A 13452-nucleotide genomic window follows, 5' to 3' on the forward strand; every position below is an offset into this window, starting at 1 on the left:
GATATCAATTAGAGATATAGTGTCTCCCCTGCCTTGACAAACTTAACCCAATGTGTGCAGATACTGGGCTTGTGCTGCTGCATTAATCAGTGCCTTGGTGAAAGGCCTAATTGTACCGTTCGTGTGGTTTAAAGGCAGATGAGAGGACTAATCCTCCCTCCAAGCACATCGCTGTAGGTGCAGCATCCGCCCCGCTGGTGCTTGAGAAATGAAAGTGAAGGAAACGAAACCTACACCTTTCAATTCCACTAACCGGATTCTGCTCTGCCACCACCCGCTGTTCGCATCCTCTGCAGTCACACTTCTGCATGCGACCGGCTGCTGTAGTGGTCTGAGACAAAATCTCATCTCAGCAGACTTTTATCTAGCGGGTTTAATCCTTTTTTCCCCCCCCATCATTCTTTCTTAACGGCTGACAAGGAGTCGTCACCATGAACACCCTGAATCAACAGTACGAGGAGAAGGTGCGTCCCTGCATTGACCTCATAGACTCCCTTCGCTCTCTGGGTGTGGAGAAGGACTTGGCGCTGCCTGCTATCGCCGTGATAGGAGACCAAAGCTCGGGGAAGAGCTCCGTGTTGGAGGCGCTGTCAGGGGTGGCGCTGCCGAGAGGAAGCGGTAGGTTACATTCGCTGGAAAACAACGCAGTTATTTGCTTTCGTGCCAAGTGTGCCACTAAAGTAATTCTATAAAGGTTAACCACGGCCGAAATTATTTTTCAGTACTAGCTCACATAGCCACATAGTTGGGTTTGGCATATGATGTTGTTACAGGCGAGGCTTCCGACACGTTTTACGTTGTGCTTAAATGGCTTTTTCTGCTGAAAGTCTTCTAGTTTCCCATCTGCCTTGACTTCAGCAGAGATCCCTGGACCCTCCCTGACTGTGACACAATAGGCAAGACGACTGGGGACAGTCGTTGCGAACACACAGTATTGAGACAAATGTCCCTGTTTACATTTTGGTCATGGCTTTTGCCATAAAAAAATATTGGCATTGTCGGTGCTAGACTTCTCTTCTCTTCTATTTGTTACTCCTGGAACATATTGCTAAGATGTAATGTTGATCCCACTTTTATCAAGTCAATTTCTGTGTTATCTGAGATGGCCCAGTACTTCTCATTATTTCACCAAGCACACGGGGTTTCACTTTGAAATTTTTTCCCCTCTCTTGTCATTCACTCATTGTTAATTCAGGCATTGTGACAAGATGTCCTCTCGAACTGAAGATGAAGAGAAAGAGAGAAGGAGAGGAGTGGTACGGAAAGATAAGCTACCAGGACCACGAGGAAGAGATAGACGACCCTGCAGATGTGGAGAAAAAGATTCGAGAAGGTACAGTATACATCATTTTTAAATGTCACCAACAAAAGCCAAGCATCGAAGGAGCTGCTGAAATTTTTTTAAGGTTACAGTGATCAGCATGTCCATCCTGTGTTTATCATCACATATCATGTCGCTTCTCTCTCTCCAGCTCAGGATGAAATGGCTGGGGTGGGTGTGGGGATCAGTCATGACCTGATCAGTCTGGAGATCGCCTCTCCTGATGTTCCCGACCTGACGCTCATTGACCTGCCTGGCATCGCCAGGGTGGCTGTAAAGGGACAACCAGAGAACATTGGAGACCAGGTATGCTAGTTCAGTGTCCCCAAAACACCTTGTCAACACTTTGCATAGGGACAGTTTCTCTGGTAGAAAGTTGATTCAAGGAAAAGTGTTGACAGTGTTGTCATCCCTATCACCACATCTCATAAATGATTTCTCATATTGACCTTTCAACTTCAAGACCCTCAGGTCAAAATGCCAGTAAGACTGCCATGCAAATCTCTAAACACTTGCATGCTCTTAAAGCCTGATGCGGCTGCTAGCAGGCCCGTAGACTTTTAGCCCTTTAATATTCATTCATTATGTGATTCGAACAGACTTAACAACAACGGTGATTTGATAGATGTACAACTCATAACTTGATACACAATATGAATTTTTACTTTCAGATAAAGAAATTGATCCACAAGTTCATCACAAAACAAGAAACCATCAGCCTGGTGGTTGTTCCATGCAACGTGGACATAGCGACCACAGAGGCTTTGAAGATGGCACAGGAGGTGGATCCTGATGGAGAGAGGACTTTGGGTACATAGATTTGATTTTAGAAAAGGTCCGACCAGCTCTTGGGTAAGTTACTCAACTCTTACGTAGTTCACTCTCTCCCCTTCAGGTATCTTGACCAAGCCTGATCTGGTGGACAAGGGCACAGAAGAGACGGTGGTTGACATTGTCCATAACGAGATCATCCACCTGAAGAAGGGCTACATGATCGTCAAGTGCAGGGGTCAGAAGGAGATCACTGAGAGGGTGTCTCTTAGTGAAGCAATAGAAAGAGAGAAAGCCTTCTTTACAGATCATGTGCATTTCCAGTAAGTTCTTTTTTTTGGGGGGTAATTATACAAAATATGTATAATGTAAAGTGTCTGACAGGTTGTGTGGCATGTACTCAGTAGCTTTTTGGTCTTGCTGTAGCACTCTCTACAATGATGGCCATGCCACTGTTCCAAAACTGGCTGAGAAACTCACACTTGAGCTGGTGCATCACATTGAGGTGAGTTTTTACTTCACCTTAAAAATTTACCGTACAAATTATGATTAGTCCCTTTAGGTCTCAAAGGTCTGACCCCTGCTGTGTGATTTTCAGAGATCTCTGCCTCGACTGGAAGAGCAGATAGAGGAGAAACTAGCACAGACTCAGGCAGAGCTGGAGAGATATGGCACAGGGCCCCCATCTAACGCAGCTGAGAGACTCTTCTACCTCATTGATGTGAGCTCCCTCACACTAAATAATATTTACCTGGCAATTCTGAATCTGTTTGTCTTGAAATATTTGTTAAATGAACAATAAACCACTTATTTATTAGCTGTTTCTGCTGTCACATGTGTGCTCCAGAAAGTCACAGCATTCACTCAGGATGCCATCAGTCTGGCTACAGGAGAGGAGCTCAAGTGTGGAGAAAAACTCAATGTCTTTTCTACGCTCAGAAGAGAGTTTGGGAAGTGGAACAGTCACCTGCAACACTCAGGACAGAACTGTGAGTGTTTCATTTTGGTCTGGTGTACAGCTGTCCATCAGCAGGACTCTGAAATATATGTTTGTGTGTCGCAGTTAACAAAAGAATAGAGAAAGAGGTAGAGAACTATGAAGAGCAATACCGTGGAAGAGAACTGCCGGGCTTCATCAACTACAAGACCTTCGAGGTCATGGTCAAGGAGCAGATCAAACAGCTGGAAGAACCAGCTGTCAAGAAACTTAAGGATATTGGAGGTATATGATTGAATATATAACAGATTTACTGTGTTTTTTAGTATTGCTCAAGATTCTGAAGGTCTCAGTGGAAATCAAGATGCTGCATTTCGTTGCATTTCTATTTCCTCCAGATGCTGTTAGGAAAGTGTTCATACAGCTGGCCAACAGCAGCTTCACTGGATTTCCTAACCTCATTAAATCAGCAAAGGTCTTCTTTAAGTTTGATGTTGACATACTTATAAATATGTAGTCACCGTCAGTATTTTAGCTCTCAAAATTTAATTTAATTGCATCATTTTTGGCAATGTTCAGACTGACCAAAATCTCATTATCCAGGCAAAGATCGAAGTCATAAAGCAAGAAAAAGAGTCCACTGCAGAGGCCATGTTGAGAACTCAGTTCAAGATGGAGATGATCGTTTACTCCCAGGACAGAACCTATAGCAGCAGTTTGACTGACAGGAAGAGAGAGGAGGATGAGGAGGAAGACAAACGGAAAGGCCCAAAATTTCATAAAGAAAGGAGTATTTTGCACTTCATGGATAATCATGCCACACTCCAGGAGTTGATGTTACACCTCAAATCATACTACAGAGTAAGTTTTAATTTAGAGCAAAGATTGATGAACAAAAACACTCTCAGTAAAGTTTAGACAGAGGGTCTGCTTTTTCTTTTCAATAAGTGCTCTTGTCTGTGCAAACTTTTCTTTCTATTTCCTCCCTCAGATTGCCAGCCAGCGTCTGGCTGACCAGATCCCGCTGGTTATTCGCTACCTGATGTTGCAGGAGTCTGCAGTCCAGCTGCAGAGGGAGATGCTGCAGATGCTCCAGGATAAGGACAATTTGGAGTTCTTGCTGAAGGAGGACTATGACATTGGCAACAAGAGGGCTGCTTTGCAGAGTCGCCTCAGACGCCTCATGAAGGCCCGCGCTTACCTGGTGGACTTCTAGAGGAGGTCAAGGCCTAACAGCATGGGTCTACTGTACCACTTTCATTTGTCAATTACAGTACAATTGTGGCTGTAAGATCGTGATTGATACTTTTTATTTGAACTTTGCCTGGTGTAGAATAGAAAGATTTGCTTTAGATGTAACAGCCAGGTCAGTGGGTAAATGGGTACTTGTTTTAAAAGTATTGCAATTTGCATTCCTATTGTCACTCAAAGAAAGCCTAAGGCATTTACTGCAAAACGTAAAATGCCAGTTATTGATTAGAGTGGCTAACAATGTTCCTTAATGTATACTTGCAGACTTAAAATAGATCCAATGGCAACATGTTAAAATTAATTTAAATGCTATTCCAACCTGCTTTACTCAATCGAACAATCTGTTGTCTTACAATAAATATTGACATTTTTTCCTTAAGAGTTACTCTCAATATGAACAATTTCTGACTTCAGACTTGAATTAACTGATGTTTTGACATTTTGGGGCAGCGAAAAAAAGCTGTGAGCACAATGACATGATTTTTCACATTTTAAGTTTATAAGTTGAAATGAACTTGAACTTGTTAGCTAACAGTTTATTTACACATCCAGCAGTAATGTAGCAACATTATCATTCATTTGGTCTTGTGTTTCAGGCCACCTGGCCTATGAGACCAATATTCACTGTCTGAGAGTTCTGTTTTTGTTTGAGGTTCTGAGCTTTTTCCTGAAAAAAGGTGCTACGGCTGGAAGCGCAATGAGTGAAGCACAACAGTAAAACTGCGGGTCGGTGAGTCATTACAAAGCTCCATACAGCTGAGGGGAGCTGCAGTCAGGTGATAATTCCGTCGGTATGTCACTACCAGCAACCTATTTCACAAGGTTTCCACAGTCTTTTGAGTCATCGTTATGATAAAAATATCGCTAATAGCCACTTTAAAGAAAATGATACAAGATAAACTGACCTACTCATACTAAACGGACCTGCTTCATGTCAGACAGGCTGAGAAATGTTTCTACAATTAGAACAGTATACATCAATTCTTTCCTTTGAATCTAACTAAAATCCAGCCACCCACACATTTTCAGTTTGTCTTGTTGTAGCTGACTGGTACTGTCTTCTACTTTTGGGCTCTTGAAGGATGTGGTTTGACATCAAACTACATAAAAATAATAAAACTATGTATTAGAACTCCCCCTTGTGGTTTTAACAGAAGACATTGTAAAAACAAAACCAGCTTGACAGCAAAACTGTTGTTTTGTAATGTAATCCTTAATCATCATAACAACTTAATACATCTAATAATGTATTCTAACCAAGTACATAAACATTACCCCTCTTACTCCATGGCATCAATAAGCAAATGTGGTCTTCCACTTTCTGCAATGAAGGGTCTGCATCAGTGATATAAATACAAAGTCGATTAAATCCTTCCCAGTAACCATCTACCTGTAGTGGATAGATAAAACATAGGTTTTCTGATAACCATCAATTAATGCCTTTCTCTCCATCAATAACTTGTACCCCTGTGTTATTTATATCAATCTGATGTGTTGCTCTTGCATACATAATGCGTTTCCATCATGAAATCCTTGTCAGCCTGGAAACCTTGGCTAATTATTATAAATAAAAAGGGGAGGAAAAGAATTGAGTTATACATACAGACATTTTGATAAATAAACTGAACGAAACAGACATGGACAAGCCAACTTTATTAGACAATACATACAAAAAGCATTTTTAAACAGCAACAAACTCGTTTAAAAGTGGTTCACTTAATTTATTCTGGTCAGGATCTCTACGCGCTCATTCACCATTCTCTGCAGGGCTCTCCTGACTGTTGTCGTCATTGTCTGATTTTTCGTCATCTAGGAAAGATAAAAATGATTAGCAGGGTATAGTGACCTCTGCTTTTTCTAAAGGTTTCCTCGTATGCTGTACAGTGCAGAAGCTATTGTGAATAAAGAACATGGCACAGTGACATCAAAAACCACAAACAATTTAAACATGGCACCCAAAAATGTCCTTGTTTACTCACTCTCAAGGGTCTGCTGTAGTTCCTGTATGGTACTGAGTAGCACATGGAACTGCTTCTTCCTGAGCTCCAACTGAGTTGGACAAAAGGAGATTAAGTCAATTTAAATAAAATCCTACTCATGATTGAAGACATTGTGGGTTAGAATAGAAGACAGGATAAGTGTGTCTGGTTTTACCTTTGCATCCACATTCTCCTTGATGTGAGACAGTTGCTGAAGTTCTTTGTCAAGCGCCTCCAACTGTCTATAAGTGATCAAAGCAAAATTAAGCACATAATATGATTATCATGAATGGCAAAACTGTCATAACAGACTAAGCGAAACAACTTCATCATTTGAATGACACAGGACACATAGGCTGACTTACTTTAGTGTTTCATGTCGGTCTGGGTGTTGCTGGATAACCTTAGCTAAAGCGTCATACTCTGACAAGAAAGAAAGAAACAGAGGGTGTGAAACTGTACATTTTTACATAATGTTGACAACCCATATTTCCACAAAGTCCTCTAAAATGACTGGTGACTTCAGTGTGAAAAGAAAAAAAAATTGAAGCTGCTTTGCAATTTATTCCTTTTGATAACTCACAAATATATGGCCTAAATACAATTTCTCCACTTCCATTCTGGAATACCAGAAACTTATCCTTCACCCATTACTACTATTGCTGCAAAGAACTCATCGGATCACGGTTAATGATCAAACTGCATTTTCAACTTTATATAACATTGTGAGCTACGTTTCATAAATTACAATAAAGATGTTGTAAACAAAATGAAATTTAATGCAAACCATTTTTTTTTTATATCTTCAAAGTAAATTTTTTTCCTGATATTAAACTAATATATATATATATATATATTTTTTTTACCTCCATACAGTGGGGTCCAATAATGGCCTCAGTATATATGAGAAGCACTAGCAGAAAAAACAATAATTGTCTAAACCAGTCTAGAGCCCTGAAAACATTCTTACCTTGGCGATTTTTTCGTATTCTCTTTGCCCTCTGAATTTCCTTTTTGCATTCTGCTATCTTCTCATGCGCAGACGTGATGTTTTGTTCTGCAGTGTGGACAAAAAGCTGGTAATGAGGTCATATTGTAATGCCTTAGACAGACAAACACATGCATTTTTTTTGTGGTTGAGTCGGCTCTTCTAGTTACCACAGGGAAAGTATGAAATGCAAGAACCTGAGTTATTATGTCACATAAAAGAATGTACAGACTATGAGTAGTCAACAGCTTGTATAAAAACCTAAAAGGGGGTCGGGGTTTGAAAATATTCCTGGGCAGTGTCTGGAAATCCCCATTCCCTACCTATGTTAGTGTAGATCTTCTCATAATTCTCCATTTCCCGAAGATTCATGTCATAAACCATCAACGTCTTCCCCATGGAGAACTCACACTGGGCCAGTGTGCCCAACATCCTCTGATACTGCGTAAAGCTAAACAGGATTACAAGACGGTTTGTGACTCAAAGCAAAGCACTTCTTCAGCACAATTTTATAGAAATACATGGCGAAGAAGTCCAAAGGCTGAGGTCTGCGCAGCCCACTTACCCTTCCTCCGGAGTCCCAGGCGAATTGCACCATTTGGTGAAACTTTTTAACAGCACATTGATTCGACGGTCATCACCAGCTCCGTCCCCATCAATAAGAAGACGTTTCCGAATAACTTCATCTAGGATAGGGCCGAAAGAGGGGATCAAGCAGCCTTTCAGACACAGCAGGTAAATTAAAAAGCCGCCTAGCTAACTCTTAGCTAGCTAAAATGGTTGCTGTTGCATGGTGGCTGTTTTGAAAGCACGTTGTTTTTGCCGGTATGACTGGGTACATATGGGTACTTTAAAAACTCCGGCACACATTACTACTCGTGGCTCTCACCAGAGAGTTGAAATCAATGAATTAAACAGTAACTTACCATCTGTAACAGCTCCCATGTCTGTACGCAGCTATATAAACTTTATTGTACAACAGGAAGTGAACAAAGCAGCCCGACGGCTGTGATTGGCCGAATTTTTTTTTAAGCTTTATTCAAGGAAATTTTTTCAGTTAAACTTGGGTAATAAAAACACAAAAACTGAATGGTTAACTTAATAAAGAAAAGAAACGATAAAAGAAAGGGACAAGAAACGTACACGAGGATAATTTATATTTTACATAGGCATATATGAAGTAATATTTGATATAGGTTACTCATTTAAATAAGCATCTGAGACATGAAGCAATGTAGTTTCTTGTCTTTTTTTTAAACACTTTAAGGGGGCTGAAAATACAATTCAAAGTCATTATTAGTTATTATCATCATTAGTTATTAGTACATCTGATGATGGTGAGAGCATTTTAAGAATATTTAAAGTTGAAGTCATGAAATTGTGCCTGTGATGTTTTTTTGTTTGTTTGTCTGTTTGTTTGTTTGTATATTGTTTGAGGTGTTCTTAGAGCGATTTTACCACTATCCATAATTAGCTTTATTTTTTTTTCCCAATTGTGTGCAGGTCTCAAATTTCCTTTATTTTACGGAAATGTACAATAACATATACAGTGAACGTACAGACAAAAACCTATGTCAATTCTTGAACAGTCGAAAGGCCATAGAAAGTAAAAGTTGAAGCAATGACAACACAATTAACTATTTACATTACAATATCCATATTACATAACAATCATATGTTGGACTGAAATGTTATAAGGTCTGATCTCTTTTTTAAAAATTCACAACTGTATTAAAAATAACATTCTGTTATCTATTGGCCATACACACACAACACAGAGAAGGATCCCAAGTCTATTGAAAACATCCTTGAATAAATACACTGAAAAAATAAGTAGGAGATGCTTTTCTTGACAAATACACAAAAATCACACCAGTAGTTCATATCAGTGTGAATTTTTCAAGTATATCTTCACAGGATACATTCTATGTAGTATCTTATAGTCCTGGTTGAAATTATTGGCACCCCTGAATTTTAAGTACAGAATTTAGAATATCCTCATAAATAAATGTAAATTAACCAATATTGTATGATCAAAATGTTTTAATAAAATGTCCAAGGTTACTGAACAAATGCTACAAAGGAAATCGCCAAAGATTTTGAAATCCCTGTTTTAACAGTTCATAATGTTATCAAGAAGTTTCACAGTCATAAAGCTGTTAAGACGCTTCCAGGATGTGTTGCTAAGAAGAAACTCAATAAGAGTTTGGGAAGGTTGATGCTGATTGTGGAAAAAACACCACGCAAGACATCTAAAGAGCTTCAGGCTGACCTGGAGCCATCTGGAGCGGTGGTTTCAGCCTGTACAATACGCCCCACACTAAACCAAGTAGGGCTCCATGGACAAAGGCCAAGGATGAGACCACTATTGAAAGAAACACATAAAAAGGCGAGACTAATGTTTAAAAAACTTTCCTAGATAACCCACAGTCTTTCTGGGATAGTGTTCAATGGACAGATGAAACCACAGTAGAGCTCTTTGGGGATGCAGAGCATTAGTTTGTTTATAGGCGACGAAATGAAGCCCATAAGGAAAAGAAGACGCTACCTACGGTAAAACATGGTTGTGGCTCTATCAAGCTGTGGGGCTGCTTTGCTGCCTCTGGTACTAGAGGCATTGAATGTGTCAAAGGAATGATTCCTGAGCTAAATCTCATTGAAAACCTTTGGAGAGAGCTGAAATCTACCATTGCAAAAAGGACTCTTGCAAACTTAAAAGAGCATGAATGCATAGCAATGGAAGAGTTGCAGAAACTACCAGCACACAGGTGCAAGAAGCAGACGGTTCTGCCACCAAATATTAGTGACGTGTGCCAATAATTGTGTCTGGGTACATTTTGTGTTTGTATTATTTCACTATTATGCCAGTTTTTTTATTTTATTTTGTTAACATATTTTGATTATTCAAAAATGGTTTATTTGCATTTATCTCTGAAGATATTTCTAATTTCTGTTTTTGAAATTCAGGGGTGCCAATAATTTCAACCAGGACTGTATATGATACCTGTCATACAGTGCTCATCACAAATTGTCCAAGGTTTATGCCATTGCATTTCACTGAGGATAACAAACTAGAATAATTTTGACTATGGAGAAGAGTGTGCGTACATGTGCATGCGTTTGTGCGTCCTGACGCAGTGACGTATCTGTCCCAGAATGCAGTCTGGTAAACAGACATGGAAGCACCAGGTGAAGACCTCCACAGAGGCTGAACACTGCACTCGCTCTTTCCGACCGTCTTCTGTCTCCTTCGCCCAGTGCATCCAGCTGAAATATATCTGCCTGGTGTCACAGTTACGTCTACAGCATCCAGAGCCTTGGTAAGAGTGAATTTGTTGTCGGTCCGTGACGACTGCTAATGACTTCTGCTGTGCTGTCAGGCTTCTGCCAGCTTCCTCGCTAACGCTAGTCATGGCTGTCTACAGGCTTCAGCTAGTAGGCTAATGTAGCAGCCACTGCTCTCTAGTAACGTTTGTACCAGTCACAGACCCACACTGCTTTCATGACACAGCTCCTGATAGACATAATGTCCTTTTTAGCACATTGTATTCACGTTATGAAGATTCTATCTTTTCTATTTTAAAAAAAGTTAACGTACGTCTGTGTGGTCAGTGTGAAGAAGAGGTGGGAACAACGCTAGCCAATAAAACTGCTGGCTCCTGTGGGTCCCTACCAGTTATTGTTAGCTAGCTCACTGAGTTGTCCTGTCAAGGTGCGCGCCTACTTGTCAATGACAAATACTTCTTTTTTTAAAGGAAATTACATTATGTCATCTTTTTCCAATCATGGCCTCTGACTTACTGTCTTCGTAGAGCCCAAACCACGACTGAATTCAGGCTAAACTACGAGTACTGACATGTTTTACTTTTCAAGTAATTTCTCATTAGATCTAACAAATGGACTTGTTGAAGTTTTTTCCTTGCATATTTTAAGAGTTTTATTTGATATGAGCAGTAGACAGTAGACCACAGTTCATGCCTTAAAAGTCAGTTGATTATTTTATGTGATTCTAGCATACATTTGCCATATAATGATGTGTCTTGATTGGAAAAATATCTGTGTCAGTTCATAATTATATTTCAATATTTAATTCAACCGTATCACCAACTCCTGATAGTAAATGGAGAGGATATACAGGACACATCCCAGCCATTGTCCTCATCTATACGAGTTCGTACAACCACCATTCAACAGCAATCCTTAAAAAAACACTACAGGTGTCATTTTTTGTGGCTCTTAAAGTGTCAGATCTTAATTAAAGAATGGCTGTGAGGTCAAAGATCGTTATTTCGGCTATACGGGTGTTTGAAGGAGTTCATATTGTGAATTGTGAAAGGTATGTTCGCACAGATTTTGTAAATAGCCCCTTAGTTTTAAGACAGTACTAACTGCACCGTACATTTGATAGTTGAATGTAGCCATTATTAATGTATGTAGTTACATCTGTGTCTGACAACATAAAATGTCTGCCATGAAAAAGTTGTGTTGGTTACCTTTTGGCTGCACATTTGAGCTTCTGTGTGAGCTATGACTGAGCAGGACTTTTGAGCAGATATTTGTGTGTTTTGGACACACCGGCTTTACCAGTGTATACCGGAGACTTTGCCCAGGCAGCACAACTACTATAAAGACATTTTTACCGTCTATGAACTCTGTTTGTAATGCACATTGCATTGGAATATTGGTCATTTCACCCATTTTATAACAATTAAAGAAAAAGTTGAAAGCTCTGGTTTCCTTTTAAGGACAATTGACCATTGATTTTAAGCTACACTTGCCTATGCATCTTTAAGGGTGCCAGCCCAAACGCTAAAGCACAAGATATAGTGTTTTACAATTGCAGTTTTTGTTTGGCAGTAAATATTATTATTCTACTTCTGTACAAATTTACATAAAAAGAAAAATCAACATTCAGAAGCACAGGACTCTAGCTACTAACATTAAAGACCCCCTCCAATGAAAAGTATGTTGTTAACTTTATTAACATGCTCATATTGTGTTGTTTTATATGATACAAGACGTTTCATGAGTGAAATAAGCAATCAACACCATGGCTGAGTATTTACCCCTTCGAACTGCGATGTGCCAATGACAGTCTCAAAAACCAGATTCAAGGCTGCCCGGGTTTCATACGTCACATACCTAAGAACCCATCCCGTCAACTTATGGGATGGGGCAAGAGAAACCTGAAACCTCCAGCGCAGAGCGGACTTGTCAGGACAGAGAGTGAGAGTTTGCATCAGTACAACCACTAATGCTGTATCAGCCACTGCCAGTTACAAGCTAACAAGCTGAACAAACAAATAAAAGATGCTAAATACACTTACCATTCTGATAAGTATGGTAGTCGCCAATTTTGGTGCACAACAGACTCCTCATCTGAGTCTGGATCTGACTGAGGCTCAAACATGTATGTATGAATCTCTCCGATGTTTCCTCTAACCTTAGCCTTCTTTTGCACACTACTCTTTCACCAGTCCACCTGCTGCAAGCAGCAGTGGTTGGCGGGGCATGAGGCCTGTGAGATTTGCATATTTGAATATTCATAGGTCAAGAATTTCACAATGAGGAAGTAAGCATAAATGTGCTCCCAGACCCTTTTCAGAGTTTTTATTTTTTTTAATTTTCAGTTTTTATGTTTGGAAAACCATGTTTAACAGAATATTAATTTTGACATACTTTAAAATGTGTCTGGAGGGGACCTTTTAATAATGGCTGCATTCAGCCTAGCCTTGCCAGTTCCAGGGCCTAAATGTTGTCCATGCTGGCTTACTGACATGGCCTATATGGAACAGAGACATCAGTAATTTTATTAGTTACACCTGAGCTTTTTCCTTCAGTAATATGACAAGTCAAAATGTCTGCTGTGAAAAAGGTCTGCACTGCAGGTATGAAGAATTTTGTTCTTGATGGAGGAGAATATATAGTTAGGTACATAGTTATTTGGACAGTGACACAATTTTTGACACCTCTTTGGACCGTATACTGAAAGTCCCATGAACAGCTACAGCTACCAAATTAAAATTCAACACCTGGAATCAACTCCAGACCTTTTATCTGATTAATTTGTCATGAAATAATGAGGGAACAGGCCACACCTGGCCGTGAAAATGACTGTCACTCAGTTGTCCAATTACTTTTGAGGCTCTGAAAATGAGGGACTATGTATAAAAATGGCTGTAATTCCTAAACAGTTTATGCAATA

The 13452-nt window shown here is 39.8% G+C and overlaps 3 protein-coding genes across 5 annotated transcripts in view; 2 read left to right on the plus strand and 1 right to left on the minus strand.

Moving 5' to 3' along the window:
* Positions 1 to 4659, plus strand: LOC120807387 (interferon-induced GTP-binding protein Mx). Of its 2 annotated transcripts, XM_040159377.1 has the most exons (12): positions 1 to 618; positions 1196 to 1333; positions 1473 to 1627; positions 1993 to 2131; positions 2217 to 2415; positions 2519 to 2597; positions 2691 to 2813; positions 2940 to 3081; positions 3156 to 3314; positions 3428 to 3504; positions 3633 to 3890; positions 4021 to 4659. In XM_040159377.1, the coding sequence occupies exons 1-12, from the start codon at positions 432 to 434 to the stop codon at positions 4243 to 4245; spliced, it is 1881 nt and encodes a 626-aa protein (XP_040015311.1). In that variant the 5' UTR covers positions 1 to 431; the 3' UTR covers positions 4246 to 4659. The 2 variants fall into 2 exon arrangements, with proteins under 2 accessions (XP_040015311.1, XP_040015312.1); XM_040159378.1 differs by lacking the exon at positions 1 to 618 and having other exon boundaries at positions 1210 to 1333; positions 1478 to 1627.
* A 1255-nt stretch (positions 4660 to 5914) lies between these two features.
* Positions 5915 to 8264, minus strand: thoc7 (THO complex 7). Its single transcript, XM_040159401.1, has 8 exons — positions 8174 to 8264; positions 7813 to 7933; positions 7571 to 7698; positions 7230 to 7316; positions 6625 to 6682; positions 6435 to 6501; positions 6260 to 6329; positions 5915 to 6089 (listed from the first exon to the last, which is right to left on the minus strand). Exons 1-8 carry the CDS (start codon positions 8190 to 8192, stop codon positions 6028 to 6030), a joined length of 612 nt encoding a protein of 203 aa, XP_040015335.1. The 5' UTR covers positions 8193 to 8264; the 3' UTR covers positions 5915 to 6027.
* A 2164-nt stretch (positions 8265 to 10428) lies between these two features.
* Positions 10429 to 13452, plus strand: part of LOC120807384 (ataxin-7) — a 31412-nt gene continuing 28388 nt past the window's right edge. For both annotated transcript variants that reach the window (XM_040159368.1, XM_040159371.1), the window contains exon 1: positions 10429 to 10567. The gene's annotated coding sequence lies outside the window, so the exon portion shown is untranslated. The remainder of the gene's footprint in view (positions 10568 to 13452) is intronic.

The sequence above is a fragment of the Xiphias gladius genome, chromosome 21 (assembly GCF_016859285.1).
Source record: "Xiphias gladius isolate SHS-SW01 ecotype Sanya breed wild chromosome 21, ASM1685928v1, whole genome shotgun sequence".
Taxonomy (NCBI): domain Eukaryota; kingdom Metazoa; phylum Chordata; class Actinopteri; order Istiophoriformes; family Xiphiidae; genus Xiphias; species Xiphias gladius.